At 54.4% G+C, this 23301-nt stretch overlaps 1 protein-coding gene and 2 long non-coding RNA genes across 7 annotated transcripts in view; 1 reads left to right on the top strand and 2 right to left on the bottom strand.

Moving 5' to 3' along the window:
* LOC108446667 overlaps positions 1 to 178 on the bottom strand; it is a 4494-nt gene extending 4316 nt beyond the window's left edge. The window contains exon 1 of the long non-coding RNA XR_001861945.1: positions 103 to 178. This is a non-coding gene — a long non-coding RNA (uncharacterized LOC108446667). The remainder of the gene's footprint in view (positions 1 to 102) is intronic.
* UCKL1 (uridine-cytidine kinase 1 like 1) overlaps positions 1 to 19009 on the top strand; it is a 24048-nt gene extending 5039 nt beyond the window's left edge. Inside the window, exons 1-15 of one of the 5 annotated variants that reach the window (XM_017733880.1) lie at positions 199 to 706; positions 4368 to 4561; positions 5102 to 5208; positions 5571 to 5741; positions 5988 to 6059; positions 7546 to 7735; positions 8469 to 8530; positions 13541 to 13560; positions 15945 to 16043; positions 16395 to 16488; positions 16788 to 16850; positions 17185 to 17307; positions 17638 to 17745; positions 17919 to 18075; positions 18638 to 19009. In XM_017733880.1, the coding sequence (XP_017589369.1) occupies positions 639 to 706; positions 4368 to 4561; positions 5102 to 5208; positions 5571 to 5741; positions 5988 to 6059; positions 7546 to 7735; positions 8469 to 8530; positions 13541 to 13560; positions 15945 to 16043; positions 16395 to 16488; positions 16788 to 16850; positions 17185 to 17307; positions 17638 to 17745; positions 17919 to 18075; positions 18638 to 18714 (1605 nt within the window). In that variant the 5' untranslated portion in view covers positions 199 to 638 and the 3' untranslated portion in view covers positions 18715 to 19009. Of the gene's footprint in view, positions 1 to 198; positions 707 to 4367; positions 4562 to 5101; positions 5209 to 5570; positions 5742 to 5987; positions 6060 to 7545; positions 7736 to 8468; positions 8531 to 9851; positions 9869 to 13540; positions 13561 to 15944; positions 16044 to 16394; positions 16489 to 16787; positions 16851 to 17184; positions 17308 to 17637; positions 17746 to 17918; positions 18076 to 18637 lie in introns of those variants that run through there. The other 4 variants (XM_008634449.2, XM_017733868.1, XM_017733873.1 and 1 more) reach the window with 4 other exon arrangements.
* LOC108446671 lies at positions 18887 to 20154 on the bottom strand. Its single transcript, XR_001861948.1, has 2 exons — positions 19985 to 20154; positions 18887 to 19167 (listed from the first exon to the last, which is right to left on the bottom strand). It is a non-coding gene; the product is annotated as an uncharacterized LOC108446671 (long non-coding RNA).
* Between the last annotated feature and the right edge of the window lie 3147 nt (positions 20155 to 23301).

The raw sequence follows: 23301 nt of genomic DNA, 5'->3' as shown, positions 1-23301 counted from the left end.
GTCAGGGGCGTGGCGCGCTGGCTACCCCTGCCCTGGGGTCATCCTCTCCTGCCCCCCTGCAGCCCCCTCCCCAATGGCGTCAAGAGCTCCCTGGGAACTCACCAGTGCCCATGGATGTGGATGTCACTTTCCAGGTGCCCTCCCTGCTGAGCCCCCACGTCCAGGCCAGCCGAGCCCCTTTTTTTTTATTGCCTGTGGGGGGGGCGGTGAGGGGAGGTGTCCCCTCACCCCCAACCCCCCCTCTTTTTCTTTAATCAAGCCAGTGCTATTAATATCAGGTAATGAACGTAATCTGGAGGTTAAGCTATCCTCTTATGCTGCTGACCGCCTCGCAGCTCCCAGGCACAGACACTCCCCCAGCTCTGCTCCCTTCTCCTGCCTCCATCTTCCAGCCCCCCAGATCTGCTGGGGCTCCGCCTCACCCCAGCCTCTTGGGACCCTTCAGTGCCCATTCCAGGGAGACACTCTGTGCCTGGCTCCGTGCCCCAAGAATCGCCCTGGGAGCCCCTCTGGCATAGCCCCCCTCTCACCCTGGTAGTGCCAGAGGTTGTGGGACAGGAGCTGAAGTGTGGACAGGGACAGGGGCAGGGGGTGACACCCTCAGTCCAGGATCACCCCTGGATCGGCGGCATGGGGACATGAGCAGCCCCCCAGCGTTCTCCAGTGTCCGCATCTCGGGCTGCTGGGCCCTCGGGCCAGATGGCAGGTGAGTTTTGCTTCGGTTTTGGGTGGGATTTGCTGGTTTTCCTGTTTGTTTGCTGGAGTGAACTCTTGGTGGCTCCTGTCCCAGTCCCTCAGCCCCAATTCCCATCTGAAAAGATCAGCTTCCCATGGGACATGGCTGCAGCCAGCCCGGCACCTCAGCAGGCTGTGGGGGGCTGGGGGGGGGTCCACAGGGCTGGGAGCTCGGTCAGTGGGTTGTTTACGGGGCGCAGAGCCCAGGACATGCTCTCCTGTCTGCTGCCAAGTTCAGGTTTGGGGCTGTGCCATCTTTCCTTGCTGCTGTGGGCACTTCTTGGACCTGCTGCCTTTGCGCTCCCAGCCCAGCACAGATCCAGGGTGTTCAGGGGTCTCTGAAGGCAGCAGGGTGCAGAGAGCCTGAGCACAGGGCACAGGGATGGGGATGGGAGCATGGTGGGGAAGGAGAGGGGTGTCCCTCACACCTCAGTAAATCCATACTTGGACTAAGCAGGAGCAAATGCTTCCTTCATTTGTGCTGGCACAGCAGTGGAGCTGGAGAGCCCTTCTCAGGAGCAGGACCTCCCCCAGGCTTCCTCTGAGATGCTCCAGCAAGGATGCAGCAGCCACAGGGAAGGCAAAGCATCCCCAAAAGCTGGGGACAGCCTGGAGAGAGCTGTGGCAGCCAAGCCCTCCAGGAAGGCTTGGCAGGAGAGGGATTGGCAAGCCCAGGGTGATGTTTCCTTTCCTATTTGCCTGGCTTTGGCACCCCAGGGGTTTGCTCCGCTGGGGAGGATCCATGTGGGACAAGGACCTTCCTCTGGGAGAGCCGTGGCATTGACTTCAGCTCTGAACAGAGTCCCATTCTCGGGGGGCTTCACCTTGCGAGTCAGGGCATTGCAGGGGCTTCAGCACTGCTGCAGGGAATTTTTAAAGAGGGATAGGGAGGAATGGCCAATGGAGATGGCTGAGATCATCTGTCCCTTTGGAGCAAGAAGAGCCCCTTCCTGGCAAAGGCAGCCGTGGAAAACATCCACAAATCTTTAAGTGTAACATTAGGAGAAAAGGCATGACCTTTGGAGAACTCCAGGACAGCCCTGCAGCCCCACAGCCCTGCTTCTCCCAAATAAATCATGGGAAATGTGGATTTGAGAGGTGTAGAATATCAGCCACCTGTAGAGGCACTGATGGTGTAGATGATACTGATAGAAATAGGTAGAATTTTGGTGAAAGTCCAGAATTATTTGGATGAGGTAAGGCAGAACACCAACTCTTGGAATGGGATTCAGGTGCTGCGTCCCAGAGCAGCCCCAGGTGTGTGGGGGGGATGGCTCCGCTCCTCTCCCAGGGGTGCGTGTCCCTGCGTCCCACAGCGATGTCCCCTCTGTGCCAACACCCTGGGTGTGCTGCAGGCACCCTGGAGAGCAGAGTGGAGAGATGACACTTCGGAAAGCAGGGTGGAGCTGTGGCTGTAATTCTGGGCACTGCTTGTAATTCCGGGCACTGGTGGAGCTGTCGGAGTCCAAACCTCTTCCTGGCAGGAGCTGGATGATGTTGATGCTGGTTGGAGGCAGTGGGAGCAGAGCTCAGCCTTGCTCCAGCTCCACTCCAGCTCCAAAAAACAGAGCTTTGACCAACTTGGAGTCACTTTGGGAATAGTGGCCTCGGTCAGGATCTGCAGGCTGGCACAGCAGAGCTTGGTGCTGGGTGACACCAAGGAGCAGAGCATCCCGACAGGTTCGCCTGTCACATGGAGACTGACGTGCAATCCTGGAGGAAAACCATCCGAGCAGCCCACGGCACTGCGCCGGCGGCACGGCTCTGGAATAACCACGGTCCCAGGAGAGGGGCTGGGATGCGGATGAAAGGAACCGCTTTCTTCTCTGGTAAACAACTGTGTTTTTGTCATCTCTGCTTTTATCAAGCCAAAGTGACGTTGTTTATGCCCCAGCAGCACCGGCTGCTGTCAGCCCCGCTCTGGGAGTAGCACCAGGGGATAACGGCTGCTGCAGCATCACCAGTGGGAGAGGAGATCCAAACATCCCACCTGGGTTTGCTGTTCCTCATGGAAGGAGCCATTTTTTCACAGGAAGACACCCAGGTTTCCTGATGGGTGTCATCTCCTGAGGTTGCTTTTTAAGAGTCGTAGTTGGGGTGTTTTGGGCTCCTGGTTGAACCCAAGGCCGGCAATGCTTGGAACTGGCTGTGTGTGCTGATGGGCTCCAGCAAGGGATGGGGTGTTGGTGTCTTGAACTCTTGTGGGGGACTCTGGGGGTGCACAGTTTAGGGTGGACATCAGTGGGAGAGGTCCTGTAACAGGGGCAGGAGCTGCAGCCTGCCTTTTGTTAGCAGGAGTTCGGCAAAGCCAGGCAAATCCCTGTCTCCTTGCCTGCTCCACAGGGATGTGCTGGTGCTGGAGGTAGGGATGGTGTGCTGTGGGCATCCTGCCATGCCCGGGGGGTTTGCCAGGGGGATCCCACCCTGCCCAGGGGGCTTGTTTGCCGTGCAAGGGTGGGGATTGCTGGGTCACTTCACACACAGATGGCCTGTCTGAAATTTTGATCTTTATCTAAAATTGTTCTAAAAAGGGCTGGGGGAGGGAAGGGAATTAATCTTCATACCAAAACAGCTTAAAATCAACCCAAAATCTGTAAAGCCCTGCAGTTTAAGCCCTTTCAAGAGCAAGCCATAACAGAGCAGCAGCAAAGCACTGCTGGCTCGGCCGGCTGTACCAGTGACAGCTTGGAGCCAGTGGTGCCCAGATCTCTTGGTTTCCCTTCCAGCCCAGTCATGGCTGGGGAGAGGAGCAGCATGAGCCAGGAGAGCCCTTTGCACTTTCTCCCAGGGAGCAGACATTCCCCTGGGGCAGCGGAACAGGAGCAGGGAGGAGCAGGCACTGGCATAAATAATCCTCCCTGTCCCTTAGCTGGCCAGGCAGCGGCTGCAGCTTATCTCCTGGCCAGAGGCTGCTTATCGCCTCCCGGCCACAGCTCTCCTCCTGCCAAGCTGGAAAGGGCTCTGGAGGGTGCCTTGTTCCTCTCCCTCTCCTGGAGGGAAGATAAGGGAGACTGTTCAGCAGCTGCAGGGCTTTGGGTGAGCTCAGAGCTCTCTCAGCTCCCAAGGCAAAGCTGATGGCTCTGCCCAGCACTGCCTAGGTCTGCCCAGCTAACAGGCTTGTCTCTGGGGGCTTCAGGACAAAAGGGTGGGAGAACTAGAGCTTGGGTGGGAGTGGAGCGCTCAAAGTGGGGAGAGAAAAGGGATTGGGGAGGGGGGGATGAGGATGGTTGTGCTGTAGCCCATGTGTTTGACTTCCATCCCCAAGAAAGGTCCCTCGGCACATCAAGGCGTGTTGTTGCCCCCTGTAACACACCCCTCCATGCTTTGAGAGCTCACTGGGGGATTTATTTCACACAGACATTCCTCAAACAGCAGGAGTTTAGGGAGGGATGTTTGCATGGCACCTCTTCCAAGTTAAAATTGCTTCTGTGTGAGAATTCCTCGGTGTTGGCCGTGGGTCACAGAGATGTGGGTGCTGGTAGTGCTGCAGCACAGCTGTGCTTGGCTGTCCCATTCTTCCATTGCATCCCTCACCTGTACAATAGGATCCCCCAAGATCCCGCTCCCACACAGTGGGAACGTGTGTCCTTCCCCACCCCCGGTAATTGTGCTCCTTCCCTTCCCCACCGCAGTAACAGCAGTGCTGAATCCCTGGACCGGCTGTATCCCACTGTGGGCTCCACCAAGCCCCCTCGGAAGCGGACCACCAGCCAGTGCAAGTCTGAGCCCCCGCTGCTGCGGACCAGCAAAAGGACCATCTACACAGCAGGCCGGCCACCCTGGTACAATGAGCACGGGACACAGTCCAAGGAGGCCTTTGTCATAGGTAGGCCACCTCCACACTGCCCAGGCAGCATCAGTACCACCTGCCCCATGGCTCTGCAGGAGATTGTGGTGGGTTTCCTGCCCCACCACCTCCTTGGAAATTTGAGGTTGGATCCAGCCTGGACAGGAGCAGGGGGAGTCCCTGTGGTTAGTCCTGCGTTGACTGGGTGGGCTGAACCCAGGAGTGTGCAGGGGGGGTGATGGATTATAGGAAACCACACTCTTTGCTTCTTGTTCCCTCAGCTCCTGTTGCCTGGGCTGTCATGAGTTCCTAGGGATTTAGGCTGGGCTGGTTCCCGTGCCAGCACTCCCCGTGTTACATAACCATCTAATGATGGGTTTCCCAGCTTTTGCTGGGCATGTTGCTGGCAGTTCCAGTACATGCCATTTGACATTTTCAGGGATAATCTCTTGGAGTGCCTGTGACTTCCCTCTTTGGAGGCTCCTCCAGCTTAGTGCAAAAGCTCAGGACCTGGGCTCCAGCCTATGGTGGGAAGGGCTGTGCCTGGGGTTGGTGGCTTCATCACCTTTTCCCTGGCAGGCCTGGGAGGAGGCAGCGCCTCTGGGAAGACCACGGTGGCCACCATGATCATTGAGGCTCTTGATGTCCCGTGGGTGGTTCTGCTGTCCATGGACTCCTTCTACAAGGTGAGGCTGCACCCCTGTTGGCCTGGCCAGGCTCCTCAGGCTGCCACTGCCCAGAGAAGCTGTGGTTGCCCCATCCCTGGAAGTGTTCAAGGCCAGGTTGGACAGGGCTTGGAGCAACCTGATCTAGTGAAAGGTGTCCCTGCCAATGGCAGGGCATTGGAATGAGATGAGTTTTAAGGTCCCTTCCAACCCACACCAATCTGGGATTGTGTGGTAACCCCTGGTGAGGAAACATATTGTGGATTTAGGGTAAGCATATGGTTTTCCCTTCCAGTGGCTCTTGGGGCAGGGAAGAGGTGACTGGGCACGGCAGTGGGGAGGGAACTGCCCAGCCACGTGCCCTAAGCTCTGCTCTGTGGCAGGTGCTGACCAAGCAGCAGCAGGAGCAGGCAGCCAGCAACGACTTCAACTTTGACCACCCTGACGCCTTTGACTTTGACCTCATCATCGCCACCCTGAAGAAGCTGAAGCAAGGCAAGAGCGTCAAGATCCCCATCTACGACTTCACCACCCACAGCCGGAAGAAGGAATGGGTATGGGACACTGAGGGGGTGGGACAAGGTGGGGGACAGCCAAGGCAGGGGAGAGGGGGAGCCAGCTGGACCCCTCCAGCCCCTGCCCTTTGCAGTCCGATTGGCGCTGTCACCCTCTGCTGTGTGCCTGGCTCAGGGTGCATTTTTTGGGTGAGCTGTCACAGTCACAACCCAGAGAGATTCCCTGAGACAGGGCACCTCTGAACAGATGATCTGTGCCTAACCACATCCATTCTGACTCCACAGAAAACCCTGTATGGCGCCAATGTGATTATCTTCGAAGGCATCATGGCATTTGCAGACAAGGAGCTCCTGAAGGTGAGGAAGGGTTTCAAAGCAGTTCCAGGGTGAGATGGTGGGAGGATGCTCTCTCCTGAGGTCCTGCAGCAGGGAGGTGACCTTCTCTTCCAGGATAGACCAACTGCTGCAGCACTTCCCTGTGCAGGAGAAAAAGGCTTTGACTCTGCAGTGGCCAGGGAAGAGCCCCTGGAAGAGGTCAAGTGTTTCAGCAAATACCTCGATCTCAGCCGTTCGTGCCCAGGAAGCAGGAGCCGAGTGGTGACCTGGTTCCTGGCAATGCTGGTGCATAAACACAACTAGAAATAGCCCACCTCCACACTGCGTGCTGTGGCTTGTACAGCCATAGGCAAATCTGCTGAACTTCTACTGCACAGAGCCTGGTGTTCCTGGCAGGGAATCATCCAGCACTTCAGGCTCTCTTGGGGATTATTTGGATTTATCATAGAATCAAATGGTTTGGGTTGGAAGGGACCTTAAAGCTCATCTTATTCCACCCCCTGCCATCGGCAGGGACACCTTCCACTACCTCAGGTTGCTCCGTCCCACCCTGCCCATGACCCCTCTGAGGGGTGGGCCAGCCACAGCTTCTCTGGGCACCCTGTGCCAGGGCCTCCCCACCCTCACAGGGACAAATTTCCTCAATATCCCATCTAACCCTGCCCTCTGGTACTGCAAAGCCACTCCCCCTTGCTCTGTCACTCCAGGCCCTTGTCCAAAGTTGCTCTCCAGTTCTCTTGGAGCTTCTTTAGATATTGGAAGGGGCTCTAAGGTCTCCCCAGAACCTTCTCTTCTCCGGGCTGTACAACCCCAGCTCTCTCAGCCTGTCTCCATCTTTGCAGCCCTGACAAATGCTGCAGCAGGCAGTGAGCCATGCACAGACTTAGCCAAGCTCTGTCTAAAGTTACCTCCCTTGCCAAGCAAGCACTTGGGTTGCACTTTTCTGGAGCAAGGATGACCTCCAGTGGACAGCTGGATGAATCCCCCAGGAGACTCCATTCAGCATCCACACTCCTGCCTCTCGCAATTCAGGGCAGAGTCATGAGCTGCCCTGCTATGCTGGGATCCTTTCCAGCATTAATTCCCTGCCTGTGGGAGGGGCTTGGAATGAGATGATCTTTAAAGTCCTTTCCAATTCAAACCATCCAAAGATTCTTTGATTAAGAAGCCCGTGCTTGGTGTGTGTCATGGACAGTAACTCCTCTTGTCTCCTCCTTGCTCTTAAATAACATCCAGCCAAAGTTTTGGAGCTGGTTAGCAGTAGGGACAGAGTTTGGAGCAGGACAAGTCTCAGGGGACACGAGAGTAAGGTGGCAGCAGGGGACTCAGAGCAGCACCAGCCAGGTTCCAGGGAGAAGCTCCGCGCAGGAGGGAGCACAGCAGATCTGGGCACTGTTAAATGGGTGCTGGGCCGGGTTGGGCTCAGCCCCACCTAGGGCAGCAGGGGATGATGGGTTGAGTCCCACACCTGACCCAGTGGGGTTTGTCCCCTCCACTCTCCTTTCAGCTCCTGGATCTGAAGATCTTTGTGGACACGGACTCAGACATCCGCTTGGTGCGCCGCCTGCGCAGGGACATCAGCGAGCGTGGCCGGGACATCGAGGGTGTCATCAAGCAGTACAACAAGTTTGTCAAGCCCGCCTTCGACCAGTACATCCAGCCCACCATGCGGCTGGCAGACATCGTTGTCCCCCGAGGTACCTGCCCAGGGCTGTCCTCAGTGGCACCCCTGAGACCCTTCAGAGACCCCGGCCCTCTGCCCTCAGCTCTGCCAGCCAGTCCGTCTCTCTCTGGCTGGTGAGGACACAGAGTGGCTGTTCCATGCCAAAACAAAGGTCCCTCCAGCTGAGGCTCTCCAAACACTCCCCAAAAGCATGGGGAAAGTCTGTACATTTCCCTCAGCCAGTCTCCTGCCCTACGAGCTCCTGCAGCACAGTGATTTAAGAGCTGGAGGTGACTTGAAGATATCCAGTAACAGATTATAGAATAAGAATTTAATAAAAGCAGAAATGTCTCCTGCTTCACTAGGAAAGAGCGGTGTGACGTTTTTTTTTCTCAACACAGTGGGAATTTAGGGAAGAAACATGGAAAAAACCTGTGGTGCTGACCAGGGTGACTTTTCTTTCCCTGGTATAAAGTGCCAGGACAAGAGGAAACAGCCTCAAGTTGCACAAGGGGAGGTTCAGATTGAATGTCAGGGAAAATCTCTTCACCAAAAAGGCTGTCAAGCCCTAGCACAAGCTGCCCAGGGCACTGGTGGAGTCACCATCCCTGGAGAGATTTAAAAGGTGTGTGGATGTGGCACTTGGGGACATGGTTTAGTGGTAGCCTTGGCGGTGCTGGGTTAATGGTTGGACTCAATGATCTTAGAGGGTTTTTCCAATCTAACAATTCTGGCTCTGTGATACTTTTGCTTTTGGGTCACTGCAGGGAGTGGAAACACTGTGGCCATCGACCTGATTGTTCAGCATGTCCACAGCCAGCTGGAAGAGGTAAGAGCTGCCCAGTCCTTGGGTGGTGAGGGGGCTTCACAGCCTTGCCTGGCAGGGAGCCATGCTCTGGGTGCCCAGGTGGGAATGGCCTGGCTTCTCCTGTGCTCCAGGTGTGGGAGTCCCTGTGAACTCCTCTCAGCCCTCTCCCTCACTCCAGTGAAGGAAACTGCGTTCTCCCTGTGCTCTGGTTGGTCCTGGCTCCTCTGCCAGCTGTGATCCAGCAGCAGCTTCCTTCCCTCCCTGGGACAGCAAATCATCAGGGGACAAACCAGCCACCCTCCTATGATCCTAGGGATGTGTCCCCCTGCCTGCATCCCTCCCAGGGCCAGCATTGCCCCAGACCCTCCACTGCTCCAGCTCTTGGGCTTCTCCTCTTCCCTCCCATGCAGACATTGCTGCACAGGCTTTCCAGTCAGGAGCCCACTTTTCCACTTCTGTGCTGTGTGCAGCTCTCGGGTTTCAAAATCCTAAGTCTGGTCACGTTTGAGCCCCAATCCAGGCACATGCTCCATCACTTCCCCACTGCTGGCTTTAAGTTTTCTGTTTGTCCTGGGCCAGTCCTGACTGGTGTTTTGGGACCCTGCAATGAACTGATGGCATTTTATGTTGCTGTCCCTGAACAGCACAGCCTCCTCCCGCCCCACAGTTGTAGCTTTGGTGATGTTTCAGTTGTGGAGATGCTCAGAGTGATGTCCTGGGAGGTGGAGGGAGCATGACCTGGAGATAGATGCACTGGAAAGTGTAGGGCTTGGTTCTTTCAAGTCTTTTTTGGAGCTCCCAGGTGGCAAGAGCTGCTCAGGCCTGGGATGGGAGCTGGCACGCCACGGCATCTGGCTTCCCATGATAGAAGGATCAGGAGGGACTGCTCTTGGGCAAAGGTGTCTTGGCATGTTCCTCCTCCTGGAGTACCTGGCTGCCTGAATTCCCAGCACTAAACTCTGGCACGTTGGGAAGGTGGTTTCTAAACCCTTGGTCACAGGAGGAAGGATCAGAGCCCCAGCATCCCTGCTAGTTCCAGGCTGAGGAGGGCACCCAGCCCTGAGGCAGAGTCCAGGAAAGGGGAATGGCTGTTTCCCCCAGCTCCTGGGATCCAGCCAGGGAATATCCCAGCAAACCCAGCACCCCCAGGGTGCTGCTGTGAGCCAGGCAAGGGGTTGGCTTGGGGGGGACTTTCATTGACCTGGGGAGGGGAAGAAGGGCAAAAGGCTACATGTGAATTCAGGAAAATACTCCTATTTTTCCTTTTTTTTTATCTTGAAACGACCCTGGTGTTGACAATGCTTAATACCGGTTGCGTTGTGTCTTTGTGTTGCTGCCGCAGCGTGAACTCAGTGTCAGGTAAGAGCCCTCACTCTGTCCTGTCTGTGCAGCTGAGGCATTTCCAATGCCAGGCACCACTTGGCCTCACCCCGACCTGCGGCGGGACTGGCAGCTCGCGTAGCGCACGGCCTCGTCACGCTCCACAGTGACAAAAGGCCACCTTCCCCTTGGCTTTGGGATGGCAGGAACAGGGTTGCTCCCCAGGGAGGTACTGCCAGCTTGAGTGCAGACCCCTGAAGCTGGGACAGGGCCAGGTTTATAGCTGGGGATCCCTGGTCTCTGCAGGAAGGGAGGCTTTTCATCCTGAGACTCTTTTATTTCTCTTCATCCTCTAAGATGAACAGTTTTCAGAGCCACTCTCCATCCCTAATGATTAAATATCGTTAAACATCAATTATTAGATTAGTCAAAGCATCTTGAAAAAAGGGTGGAGAGTCACTTTTTAAATGGGCAGATAGTTATAGGACAAGGAGGAACAGTTTTAAACTAAAGGAGGAGATCTTTAGATTGGGTAATAGGAAGAAGTTCTTCCCTGTGATGGTGGTGAGGCCCTGGCACAGGTTGCCCAGAGAAGTTGTGGTTGCCCCATCCCTAAAAGTGTTCAAGGCCAGGTTGGATGGGGCTTGGAACAACCTGGGATAGTGGAAGGCGTCCCTGCCCATGGCAGAGGGTTGGAATGGCATGTTCCTTAAGGTCCCTCCCAGCCCAAACCAGTCTGTGATCTTGAGGGTGGTGGGAACCCTGGACCCCTTGCTGCACGCAGGGATCTGCCTGGTGGCACCCAAAGGAGCGTAGCAGCTTCACATGGCCAGAGGTACCAACTTTCCCACAGCTTCTGGAGGATGCACAGCCACTTCTGGAGGACTGAGAAAATCCTGCTGCCTAAATCCAACAGGATTTCTAATTTCTCAGTATCTGTAGATGGATGCTATAACATATATGTTGATTTACTAAACCTCTTCAGAGTGTGGCCCCAGATGGGACTTCAGCTCTCTTGCTTCCATTAAGAAGCCAACTAGGCTTTCAGGTATTCTTGTAGGAAGCGGAGGGAATGGATTACTGGAAATGGGTTTCATTTAGGTCTCCATCATTGAATGGAGATACTCAAGTCAAGTAACCTTAAAATTTACATTTGGTATACAATGAGCTTTTAAAATAACTGAGGTGAACAGGGAAAAGGCTCTGCTTTACTTATTTCTGCCTTAGCCAGTCATTTCCTAGACTAGACAAGTGGATGTTTTATTTTATTTCCCTTTGCTTGTTTAACACCCTGGGGCCTGACATTTCCATACAGACACGTAAGCTTCCCTCTGTGTCTGGAGGTCCAGGTGGGAAAGTGTTCTTTAGTATGGAGAGAAATCTGTTGCTTTAAAAAATTGCAGGAATAACATTAGAGAGGAGAGTAATATGTGTGCAAATATGTATGTGTATATAGAGATAGATAGATAGATAGATAGATACTTATACACACATAAAATTTCCTTTCTCCTCTTTAATCAAAGGGGTGTTTGGTACAGGTGATCTTTTTCTGCACTTGAAAATCAGGTATTTAATATATCTATAAAGTATTAGAAGTTTTATGATAGCGAGTTTGGAAAGGTAACGCTGACCTCCCAAAACACCTCCATGATCACCACAGCCGGTTTTATATTCTGTTTAAGGCTTCCATGTATGCCTTTGATAGAAAATCTGGAAAAAAATTCCTGCAAAAACCCCATTCTGCTGCCACTGCTGGAGCCCCAGTGCTTTACTGCTGCTGTGGTTTCCCCTGCTGTCTCTCTGCAAGAGGAGTGGGGTGGATGGAGAGTCACATCGAGTGACATGTGCCTGGCAAATACGGGCTTTTCATCGCAAACAATTCCCCATCCTCTTGTCTGGAATGGCTTCATCTAAATGTCACGGTGGTTGTTCTGAAGTCACTGCTGTTTGGTGGCAGTGGGGACACAGGGAGGGCTTTGTGCTGGTAGGATAAAACCTGAATGCTCAGATCTGGCCCCCGTCTGAGGTGTCTCTGTGGTCCTTGTGCTGCAGGGCTGCCTCTTCTGGCCAAGGGACTGGCTGGGACAAGCAGGGAGTGCCTTTCCCCACTCAGATGGGTGCATTCTGTGGAGTTTAAAGCAAGTGGTGCCTTCCTTGGACATGCAAGGCTTGTTTTCATCCTGAAACCCCTACCTCCAGAGGACCATGCTTGCCTTCCCAGTTATTCCCTCAGAGCACAGGTTGTTCCTTAGCATTCTTGGGATATTTCTTGTCCAGCTTCCCCCATGTTTCACTGTGCTCATGCTGGAGATGTAGTTCCATACCAGCACTCCCAGGTGGGTATTCCTCCTGGAGCCTGGCAGCAGGAGCTGCAGCAGCCAGCCCATGCTGAGGCACAGTGCTCCCAGCCCAGCCTGTTCTGCATCCCTCCTGCCACGCTCTCCCGCTCCTGGAGCCAGCGCTCTTTCCAGCCGGTTCCCCTCACCAATCAATATTCCCCACCCCCAAGGTCCCGATCAGCTTGGCGTGCCCTTTGCCAATTGTGTCTTTAAATATCAACCCGTGGCGCAGTTTAATAGCCCTTGTTTGAAATGTCAGCCCTGAAAGGCAGCCGTGTACGTGTTTGAAATGCCTTGACTGCATCATCTCCTTTGTAGCTCGATGTCTCTTGTCTGCTTCCTGCTTGATAGCATGTTCCACAAAGAGCTGAGGATGCTCCCTGAAGTCTTCCTGGGAGATGGTCACCCCTTCTCTCTCTCTCTCTTTCTTCTTCTTTCCATTTTTTTTTTTTCCCTTTAAAGTTTTATTCTCAGGGGAAAAAATAAGTTTCCAAAATAAGACGTTTTCTTGACGTGCTCATGGCCGCCCGTCTGGATGTTCCGTCACAGTCCTGTCTTGGCAGGGAGGGACAGGAGGCATTGCGCTCCCTCCTTCCCTCCCAGGATGGGCAGGGAGTGACAGCAGTGGTGGGATGGCTGTGGAAGGGCTGAGCTCTTCCCTCAGCCTCCGGTCCCTCTCCAGGTCTTCCCTGCAGGCAATGTTCTGTTCAGAGCCAGGTCTCTTTCCATGTTTCCAGTGCTCTTGGCTTTCCATGTTCTCCAAGGCTTGAGCAGATCATCAGCATGCAGGAGGGGGACACCCCTGTGAGCCCACAAGCAACTTGCCTGGGGGCAGGGCCGGTTGGGTGAAGTGGAGCCCTGGGTGAGGACTTGGCATGAGCCCTGGACGTGTTGAGTACCAGGTTGGATGGGGCTTGGAGCAATCTGGTCTAGTGGAAGGTGTCCCTGCCCGTGGCAGGGAGGGTGCAATGAGCTGATCTTTAAGGTTCCTTCTCATCCAAACCATTCTAGGATTCTGTGGTTCTAGGTTGCAGTGTGGTACTGCCTGGGACAGAGGTGGGACAGTGTCCCTGCTGTGGCTCCAGGACAGTGAGAGCAGACAGTTCTTTTCCCTCATGAAGCCGGGAGTGGAGCCAGTGCCATGGAGAGCAGTGGTGACTTGACTTGGTCACCAAGGGAGGAGTGTTGGGTCTGTACAGTGATGGCCCAGGCATCAGGCAGGTCCAAGACCCATTGATCAGTTGAGGGATTTTTTTCCCCCTCTGACTAATGACAGTGCTTTCTCCTCTTTTTCATGTCATGTTTGTCCCTCTCCTAAACTCTTGTGTCTCCTGTCTTGTCTCCCCGAACATCCCTCCCACCGGGTGACCAGAGGAAGCTGCGCTGGGATATGTGAGGAGACAAACGCTTATGGCAGTGTTTTGGTTGTGACACTAATGGCGGGGAGTGGGCGAGGGCTGTGCAGGGTGAGCCGCCTCACTAACCCGGGCGGGGCATCTTGGGGCAGACAGCTCATGGGGTCCCGCTTTGCTGGGGCGGTGTGGGCCAGACAGAAGTGGGGGCACTTGAAAGAGAAGCTTTATCCCAAAAATGGGACCTGTTTCCCCAGAAAGTACCACAGAGAGACCCCCACAACACTGAGTGGTTTCCAAGCAGGGTGGTATCCAGACCTCCCTGTTGCCATACTGCATGAGTGTTGAAGGAAGGTGTGGAAAACTTGGTGACAGAATGTTGACAGCATTTCCTGGGGGTCTGTTGACAGCTCGGGGTGCAGGGGAGGTGTTCCCACTGCTCATGGAGGTTGGAAAACCCTTGGCATGTGTGGCAGGGAGCAGGAGTTGGGTCACATCACAACGGGAGAGGGGCTGCCCACTCCACTGGCATGGTGGGATGCTGTGACATGGACCTGGCAGTGATGCAGGGGAAAAGTGCCAGTGGCAAGCTCCGTCCTGTGCTCCTTGGTGAGCTGTGCTGATGGAAGATGACCCCACCAGCTCTTCTGGTTTAGGCAACAGCAGTTTGTCACCTGGGCAAACCCAGCCAAGGCAATGTGCTAAGGGTTTGTGGCTCTGTGTTGGGGACCTGTCTCTGCCCCCTAAAGCAGGTGAGCTGGCAGCCCCCATGCCAGCACCAGCATCTGCCCAAGGCAGGGCTCATGCCCTCACCACCACGTGTTGGCATCCAGGGGGTTGAGAGGGGTTTAGGTAGGGCTGTGCCCCCAGGATCTGTCCCCAGGCCAGCTCTGGCAGGAGGAGGGAAGGGAGGGCTGTGGGGGCAGAGCCGTGGGTGCTGCCAGCAGCACAGCCCTGGCACGGGAGCATCTCTGAGGGCTTTGAACCTGCGAGACAGCGACTAACGGAGGGAGCTCGCTTCACTGACGGCAGGGCCGGGGCCTTGAGGGCTGCTTGTCCCAAACCAACGATGGGGTCTGCACACAGCGGGCAAGCCCACAAGGGAACCACAACCCATCCATGCTCTCTGCACGGCTGCCAGCTGTCCTGGCTCTCTGGAGCGTTCCCTGCATGGGGACTCTTAGCCGCTACACACGACTGGAGCTGGTAAAGCAAGAAGGAGCCCTTAAGTACCCACAGGCCTTGGGAATGTCTTGTTTGGTGTTGGTTGGCAAAGACCAGGAGATGGCTATGTGGATGGAGGCCTTGAGATCTGCTCTCCTTCATGCCTATCCATCTTCTCTGTCTTCCTCTCCGCTTGCGTGCCTCTGTGTGCCGTTAATCCAGGTTTCTGCTTGATTTGAAATCTTAATCATGCAGTGCTTTCATTTGCTCTCTTCTCTGCCTCCCCGACATCTCTGTGTTTTTTGCCAGATGCAGCCGTTGGCACGTGTGTGATCTGATGTGTGGCTTTCAAACCCCAGCCCTCCTCCCAGACAAAGTTGCTTGTCCATCCTGCCCAGCCTTGTGGAAGCCAAATGTGACCTTCCTCTCATTACTGCCACTCTCACAGGGAGAAGTGACTAATGGGGCTCCATTGTGTGCTTCCCCATGAATGGTGTTCCCTTGATCCCAGAATAGCTTCCAGCCCTATTCGTTATGTGGAATGAGTCACACAGAGCCAGTCCTGTCCAGCCATAAAGTCTTGAAGCTGTTCCCAATTTGGAATGCGCCAGGTGCTCTCTGAAATAGTCACATTCCAGATATGTGCCAGCACTGCCAGCCTGGATGCCTGTCCAGCTCCTGGTGACATCTGGCACTTGTAGGTCAGAGACAACCACAACAGCCCCTCCTCACCCCATGAGTCCAAGATCCATCAACAGATAAGACTCTGGAATAGGAGAAGGTTTTGATTTCATTTTCTACTTTCTTCCCAAATGGTGGAAACCAAGATGGGCCAGCCACCTTCAGAGAAGCTGTGGCTGCCCCATCCCTGGAAGTGTTAAAGGCCAGGTTGGATGGGGCTTGGATTAACCTGGTCTAGTGGAAGGGGTCCCTGCCCATGGCACAGGGCTGGAACCAGATGGTCTTTAAAGTCCTTTCCAACCCAAACTATTCCATGAACCTGGGTCAACTGCCCAGCAGGAAGGCCAGGTCCTTGGGCTGCAAGGTATCCCTAACTCCAGTGGCCCCGGTTTGTGGGAGCAGGTCCCTTTGCCATGACAGGGACCAGGCAGGGCTGGCTGCTCGCTCAGTTTAGCTGGAGGGCCTCTGTGTGTGTTTGCAGTATGAGATAACATCTGGGAGGATGGCTCTGGCCATGTGCTGTGCTCCAGCCTTCAGGCAGCCTTCTCCAGACCTTCTGACCGTGTGTTTGGTTTTCAGGGCTGCCCTGGCCTCTGCCCACCAGTGCCACCCCCTTCCTCAGACCCTCAGTGTGCTGAAGAGCACCCCTCAGGTGAGGGGCATGCACACCATCATCAGGTAAAGCCGGTAAAGCCCCTGCTGTGGCTGCTGGGGTGGGATGGGGCTCAGCTGCTGGTGGGATGGGCTGGCCTGTCTTTGGGCTTCCCAATCCACTTCTGCCTGTCTGTATAGCTTGGAGACACAATACAGGGCAGATGGTGGTGGCCCCTGCATAGAGGACCGGTGTAGTTACTGCTCAGTGATCTTGCCAATAATTTTTCTGCTTTTTACATTAAAACAGACAGCGCAGTTTCAGGTCCAGATGGTGCAAACAAGAACCAGGAAGGGGCAGGGACTGCCAGACCCTTGCTAGCAACTCCTGGGACACATTTAGGTCCAGAGCTGACATTGCCTTTTCTCCCCCTCTAGAAACAAGGAGACCAGCAGAGACGAGTTCATTTTCTACTCCAAGAGGTTGATGCGGTTGCTAATTGAGCACGCACTCTCTCTGCTCCCATTCCAGGTGGGTTCAGGGCTGGTAGATGCTGGGCTTCTTCTCTGATTCCTAACCCTCAACTGCTGGGGAGCCAGGACAGTCCTGGTGCTGCTCCTCCAAGCTTCCCCATGGATCAGTCCTTTTAACCCTCAGATTAAAAAGCACCAGGACTCCCCAAGGCTACAGAGCAATGCTGTGGCCCTGGGTAACAGCTCTTTGTCCAGCCTTGGTGTCCAAGCGTCCAGCCCCTGCAGCTGGCTGACTCCAGGGCTCCTGTGAGAGCCACATCAGAGCCCCTGGTAACTGTTTTCACGTGTTTCTTGTAGAGTTGCACAGTCCAGACCCCTCAGGGACATGACTACGAAGGGAGGACATACAGCGGGAAGCAAGTAAGTGGAAGCCAAAGCAATGTTGAGACCTGCCCCGTGGGGGTGCACTGGAAGCCCTGTGGGTGCAGGGAAGGACACCCCTGTCTGCCATCAGGCTGTGTTTGGTGCCTGCTATCATGAGTATGACACCCTGTACCATCAGGAAAGGCAGGTTGGTGACCAAGGGTGCCACTTGTGCCCTCTCACTGAGGGTGGCAGCCTGGACTGGGAGTGGCGCAGCCCTCTTGGAAGGGATATGCTTTTGGGTTGCCCATTAGAGTCCCCCGCTGCAGAGACCCAGTGTGGGGTGATGGCAGCTCCTACACCATGCAACCACCCCGGCCGTGTGCTGCAGATCACCGGGGTGTCCATCCTGCGAGCGGGAGAGACCATGGAGCCGGCGCTGCGTGCGGTGTGCAAGGACGTCCGCATCGGCACCATCCTCATCCAGACCAACTGCAACACGGGCGAGCCGGAGGTAAAGCCTGGGGCCACTGAGGACATTTCCTGGTGTTAGTCTGCATGCAGGGTGGGAGCATGGCTCAGGTGTTTCCTGACAGCTCTTCAGCAACCCAGGAGTTGGTCTTCGCAGGGGTTGAGTGCTTTGAAAGCTGCTCAAGTGGCTTTTTCCAGCAGGCTTGTGCATGCAGGGGCTGGTTTGCTGCCAAGTGTTTGTGCTGGCTCCGAGCTGACAGCTGGGGTCCCAGGGATAGAGAGGCAGGAGGAATCCTTCACCCCTCAAAGAGAAGGGCTCAGGTTGCTCCATTTGCCTGCAGCCTCTAAGCTGCTCTCTCTTTCCTCCACCCAGCTCCACTACCTGCGGTTGCCCAAGGACATCAGCGAAGACCACGTCATCCTGATGGACTGCACGGTCTCCACGGGCGCTGCGGCGATGATGGCAGTGAGGGTGCTGCTGGTACGGACGGTGTTGGGCAGGGCTTTGGCTCTGGAGCAACCTCCAAAGCACCAGCCACAGCCATGCTGAGGGGATGTGCCTGGAACTGGCTCCTCCATGGGAAGGAGGGTGTCAGGGCACACAGCACAGGCTTGGGTAACTCATCCTGAGCTGTCCCTGTGCATTTCCTATAGGATCATGATGTCCCAGAGGACAAGATCTTCCTGCTCTCCCTGCTCATGGCAGAGATGGGTGTCCACTCGGTTGCCTATGCATTTCCCCGGGTGAAGATCATCACCACAGCTGTGGACAAGAAGGTGAACGACCTCTTCCGGATAATCCCCGGCATCGGTGAGTGTCTTGGTAGGAATGACCTGTGGCGAGGGGATTTTTAGTGCTTCTGGTGGGGAGAGGACACGAAGCCCTGACTGTCAGCAGCAGTTTAGGTCTGGCCTTACATTACCTAGAGCCCCACTGCCCCTCCTGGGTCCTGCTGCCAGGTGGGTGTCAGGATCACCATGCTGGCTCTGAGATCTGCCAGGCAGCCGTCACCTTGTCAGCAACAGGAGCCATTGCACATGCCTCCTCCAGCCCCAGGCAGAGAAGTCAGGCTGGGACAGCTGGAGCAGCCCTGTGCCCTCCTCCTTCCCTAAGCTGCCACCTTCCACAAGTTCACCCAAAACAAGCTAACTGTGTTCTTCTGTTCTCACTTCTGCTGTGCCGGGAAACACCTCCACCGGGTGCTAAGCCAGCCTACAGGCTGCTCCACTTTTTCTGCCACTCTAGTTTTCCTGCTGTTCAAGCTGTCAGATAAACCTGCTTTGGTGCCCTTGCCTGCTGTGATGAGGACAGGCAGGAGGATGTGTCCCAAGGCTCCCACAGTGCTGCACTCTGACTCTCTCTCTCCCCACAGGGAATTTTGGTGATCGGTACTTCGGGACAGATGCTCCTCCTGACTGGAGCGACGATGAGGATGCTCTTAGCACTTAGCTGGATGTGGAGGTGCCACTGGCACCAAGCAGCTTCAGCACCGCACCTTAACCCCTCTGTCCAGTGCAGATTTCTCCTTCCTCTCACCAAGCATAGATATTTTTTTCAAATCTTACACCGGAAATCTAGGGCATATTTTTTCAAAGAAACATAAATCCTAGTTTGACTTTATGGACAGTCGCGTGTCCCAGCATAGAGTGGAGTTAATTTATTTTAATTTAAATATTTGCCTATATAACTTATTTGAGATATTTTATAAAGGACAATAATAAATTTTTTCTCTGGTTTTCTTGAACGGAGTCATTCTTTGTCACTTCCCATGACTAGAAGGATTTGTGACCCTTCAAGACGACAGTCCTGGGAGGGGAGATGCCATGAGCAGTGGTGGGAGGTGAAGAATACCACACCCTCGATCCAAAGACTTGGTGCCAGAGTAGAGGCAGTTCCTCCTGTCTGAAGGGAAACCAAAGCTGTTATAAAGCGTCCAGAGGAGCTGCACTAGGATGGTGAAGGATGTGGAGGGAAAGCCATACAAGAAGCAGCTGAGGCCACTTGGTTTGCTCAGCCTGGAGGAGACGGAGAGGAGTCTGTCAGGGTCTGCAGCTTCCTCCTGAGGGAGGTGGAGGGGCAGGCACTGATCTCTGTGTATGACCAGGGACAGGACCTGAGGGAACGTCTGGAGCTGTGTCATGGGATGTTTTAGGTTGGATATTAGGAAAAGGTTCTTCCCCCAGAGGGTGGTTGGGCACTAAAACAAGCTCCCCAGGGTGGTGGTCATGGCCCCAAGGCTGCCAGAGCTCAAGGAGCATTTGGACAACACTCTCAGGCACATGGTGCAATTGTTGGGGTGTCCTGTGCAGGACCAGGAGTTGAGCTCAATGATCCTTGTGGGTCTCTTCTAACTCAGGAGATTCTATGATTCTGCAAAGTTCAGTTTGGATCATATCACACTTCAGCTGAAGAAGCACCAAGTCCCTGTTGTGAGTTCAGCACCCAAAGTGAAACAGAGCTCACCCCAACCCCAGCTCTTGCTGAATCAGAGCTGCTCGAGACGTGGTGAGGAGCACGTTCTGTATCTGTCCCAGGACACAGTGAACAGAGCAGGGAGACCTCAGTGGAAGGGAAGCCAGCCCCACATGAAGGGCATTCAGCCAGAGGAGGCTGTGACCTCCAGGGCTGAACATGGAGCATTTTGCTTTCCTGCAGGATTCAAAGTATCAACGCAACACATTTGTGCAGGAGATAAACATGCCAAGAGCAGCAAACTTACCTCTTGTCTGGGCATCCCTGGTCCAGAGCCAGCTCCTGACGGGTCAGGCAAGGCTGCTGGCAGCGCAGGACTGGGAGGGGGATGCTCTGCCAAGCCCTCACCAAAATGGAGAGTCACCTGGTGATCACTCGGTGTGGGCTTGGGTGTGACGAGCCCGAAATAACCGCCACTGCTCTGCGGCACACTGTGTAAATTCTCAGCTAGATTTAAAAGAAAACACACACCCGAGTTCCTGCCAGCACTTGGTGAAAGAAGGAGCCCTCCACTGAAAGCCACGCTCAGAGCCAACAATGACACTTGATTAGTGTCTGCTAAAAATAGTTCCCTGCGTGGGTGGAAGGAGAGCTCATGAGCACAAACACGGGAGGACAGGCAGGCATGGGGGTTTAGGCTGGAGCAGCAGGTCAGCAGCGGTGGGTTACCGGGTCCATGGAAGAGCATGACATGGACAGGGAGATGTTCTACTTGGTTGCTCCAAGCCGCATCCAACCTGGCCTTGAATACTTCCAGGGATGCGGTATCCACACGTTGCTTACTTGGGGGGGCAAAGCACCTCCTATTCCCCAGTATGCTCAGTCTCTGCCTTCAGGTAATGTGCAACAGGACAAGACAAAACAATTGTGCCGGGGGAGGTTTAGAATGGACATTGGGGAAAATTTCTTCACCTAAAGGGTGCTCTGACATTGGAACAGGCAGCCCAGGGCAATGGTGGAGTCGCCATTTTTGCTTAGCAGATCCCGCTTTTACCTCAGATTTACACTTCCCCCAGTAGAGCCACATTTTCCTCTCATCTGCACCATCCATTCTGTCTGAGTTCGAGAAGGGTTTGGATAAGGCTCTCGGGCACATGGTGTGATTTTTCGTCCTGTGCATGGCCAGGAGTTGGACTCAATAATCCTGATGGGTCCCTTGCGGCTCAGCATATTCTACGATTCTGTGATTATTTTGCTTCAGCAAATCAACCCTGTGCCCATGCCAGCAGCTCCCACAGGGTGGCTGCTCCTGCCACTGACAAACATGGAGCCATCCCTTCCCGCCCTGTGGGCTGCTCCTGCCACTGGAATATATGGAGCCATCTCCTCTCCTCCCACACTGTGCCTGCTTGAGACAACCATGGCTGATTCATCCTCAAACGCTGTTTCTGGTGACTTCCACCCTCACTGCCGCCATTTGCCCTCACACCACGGCGCCATCTTGGATCCCTCACCCTCCCCGTCAGGCCGCCACGTTCCTCTCCCTCACACCGCCATTACCAGCGCTATCAGACCAAATTTAGTTTCAGGGCTACAAGGCAGAATTTATTTTGTTTGTGACAAACTGCTGGCAGCAAACGCCACGTCGGAAACACTGCGTGGGTGGCAGGCGGCTCCCTCCCTCCCCTCTGCCTGTGCCTCACTGCCCCCCCAGCCGGAGGCTCTGAGGCCATGCTGGCCACGGACTGTGGTGGAGGAACACAATAAAAACCACTCTTTTCTTGCCAAGATAACGATCTAAGGCTTTCTGAGCAGTCCTGGCCATGAGGCTGTGTCACAGCAGGGTGGGGGATGCATCAGGTCTCTTCACCAGCCCAAACCGCCCCATCAGGGTCACGCCATGTTTTCAGGTGGGAAAAAGGGCAAAAGTGGTGGTTTTTGAGCGTGGCTGAGCCCAACACTCTGTAGACCCTGACCAGGACCTGACCTGGACCAGACTGCTCCATCTCCCACCTGCTGTTGACCAGCCCAGCCAGGAGCATGCGGCACACAGGGACACCATGGCGACCCTCCCTACTGCCTTCTCCATAACATGGAGACACTGGAGAAAAGGGCTGAAAAAGAAAAAAAGTCCTTTTTTTCTCATTGCAAACCACACTTCCAGGTGTCTCATTAAATCAGACAGAAAAAAGACCAAAAATATTTGATTTATTGCTATCACAAGATGCCTGTGGGCTCAGCTGCAGCCCACCATCACCGGGGTTCCACTTCCAGTGGCAAGACCCCCACTTCTGGCAGTGTCTTCATCCTCCTGCCGCCATCAGGATCCCAAACTCCCCATGCAAGATCCCTGCTCTCATCAGCACCTGCAGCCCCCCACCATCTTTGGGGTCCCACTGCCCATGTCAGGACCACCAGGACCGGCTGTGCTTCACTTCCTGCCTGGCATCCAGAGTGACCCAAACTCCCATTGATCTGACCCATGGCAGAGCCTCCTGAGCACCATCCCCTCACCACTAAAAATAGATCCGAGCGGTTAAAAAAAAAAGCCAACAGAAAAAAAAAGCCAACAGAAAAAAGATGAACAATGTCTGCTTGACCATCAAAGAGCAATCACAGTCATTTCGAGGCAGGAACACCTGAGAGGAGGACTTTCAGGTTGTGTTTTCTCTTTCTGCAGCAGATGGGCTTGGTTTTCTCTGAAACAGATGAAATCTCTCCTTGCCTGAGGCAACGGCATGTGGAGCTCCAGTGCTGGGGACTGCCCCTCTTGTGGGCTTGGTGGGGCTGGAAAGGAGCCAAGGGAACAGTGGGTCAGAAGACAAATTCGTTTTCCTTTTGAACTTGTTACCCGCTTGGTTCCTATTTGTACAGAAAGACACAGTTCTTGTGGGCTGAAACGTGTGCTGGCCCCAACACTCATCTGAGAACTTGGCAATTCATTGCAGGAGTGGGCTGTGCTGTCAAGGTCACCTCCCAGACCTGGGTCTGGGTGAGCAGTGTGTCACAGCTCTCTGGACCTGGCATGTCCACAGCTCTGCATGGCACAATCTAGGCCAATTGTTAAAAAATGCTGAATTTCCATGTATTATCAACAAGGAGTTTTGTCAGAGCTGGCATCAAACACTCTGCTAGCGGAGGCGGGTTTTCAGAAGTCAGTATAGAAACGGTGGTGGAAAATGGGGTATTTTGAAGCTTTTGAATGAGTGATGTTGTGCACAGCGATCAGCCGATATATCCAACAGGCCACGCATGAACGTGTTTACCTGATGCCACTGGAAAGATTTTCAGCAGCACCGTAAGTCAAACTCATGCCATCTTCTGCTTAGAGAGACTCTTGGCCAAGCTCACTCACCACAGAAGCATTTAGAAACATCAAAGATATTTAAAATACTTTATTTGAGTTCAGTGCTTTTGAACACGGGCATGGGGTGACAGGGGTAATGAGAATGGCTCCAAACTGACAGAGGGCGGGAAAGAAGTTCTTCCTCGTCAGACTGGTGGGGCCCTGGCACAAGTTGCCCAGAGAAGACGTGACTGCCCCATGCCTGGAAGTGTCCAAGGCCAGGTTGGATGGGGCTTGGAGCAATCTGGTCTAGTGGAAGGTGTCCCTGCTCATTGCAG

This window comes from Corvus brachyrhynchos, unplaced genomic scaffold (genome assembly GCF_000691975.1).
Source record: "Corvus brachyrhynchos isolate BGI_N302 unplaced genomic scaffold, ASM69197v1 scaffold10, whole genome shotgun sequence".
Classification (NCBI taxonomy): Eukaryota; Metazoa; Chordata; class Aves; order Passeriformes; family Corvidae; genus Corvus; species Corvus brachyrhynchos.
This window is presented reverse-complemented; position numbering and strand designations above follow the sequence as displayed.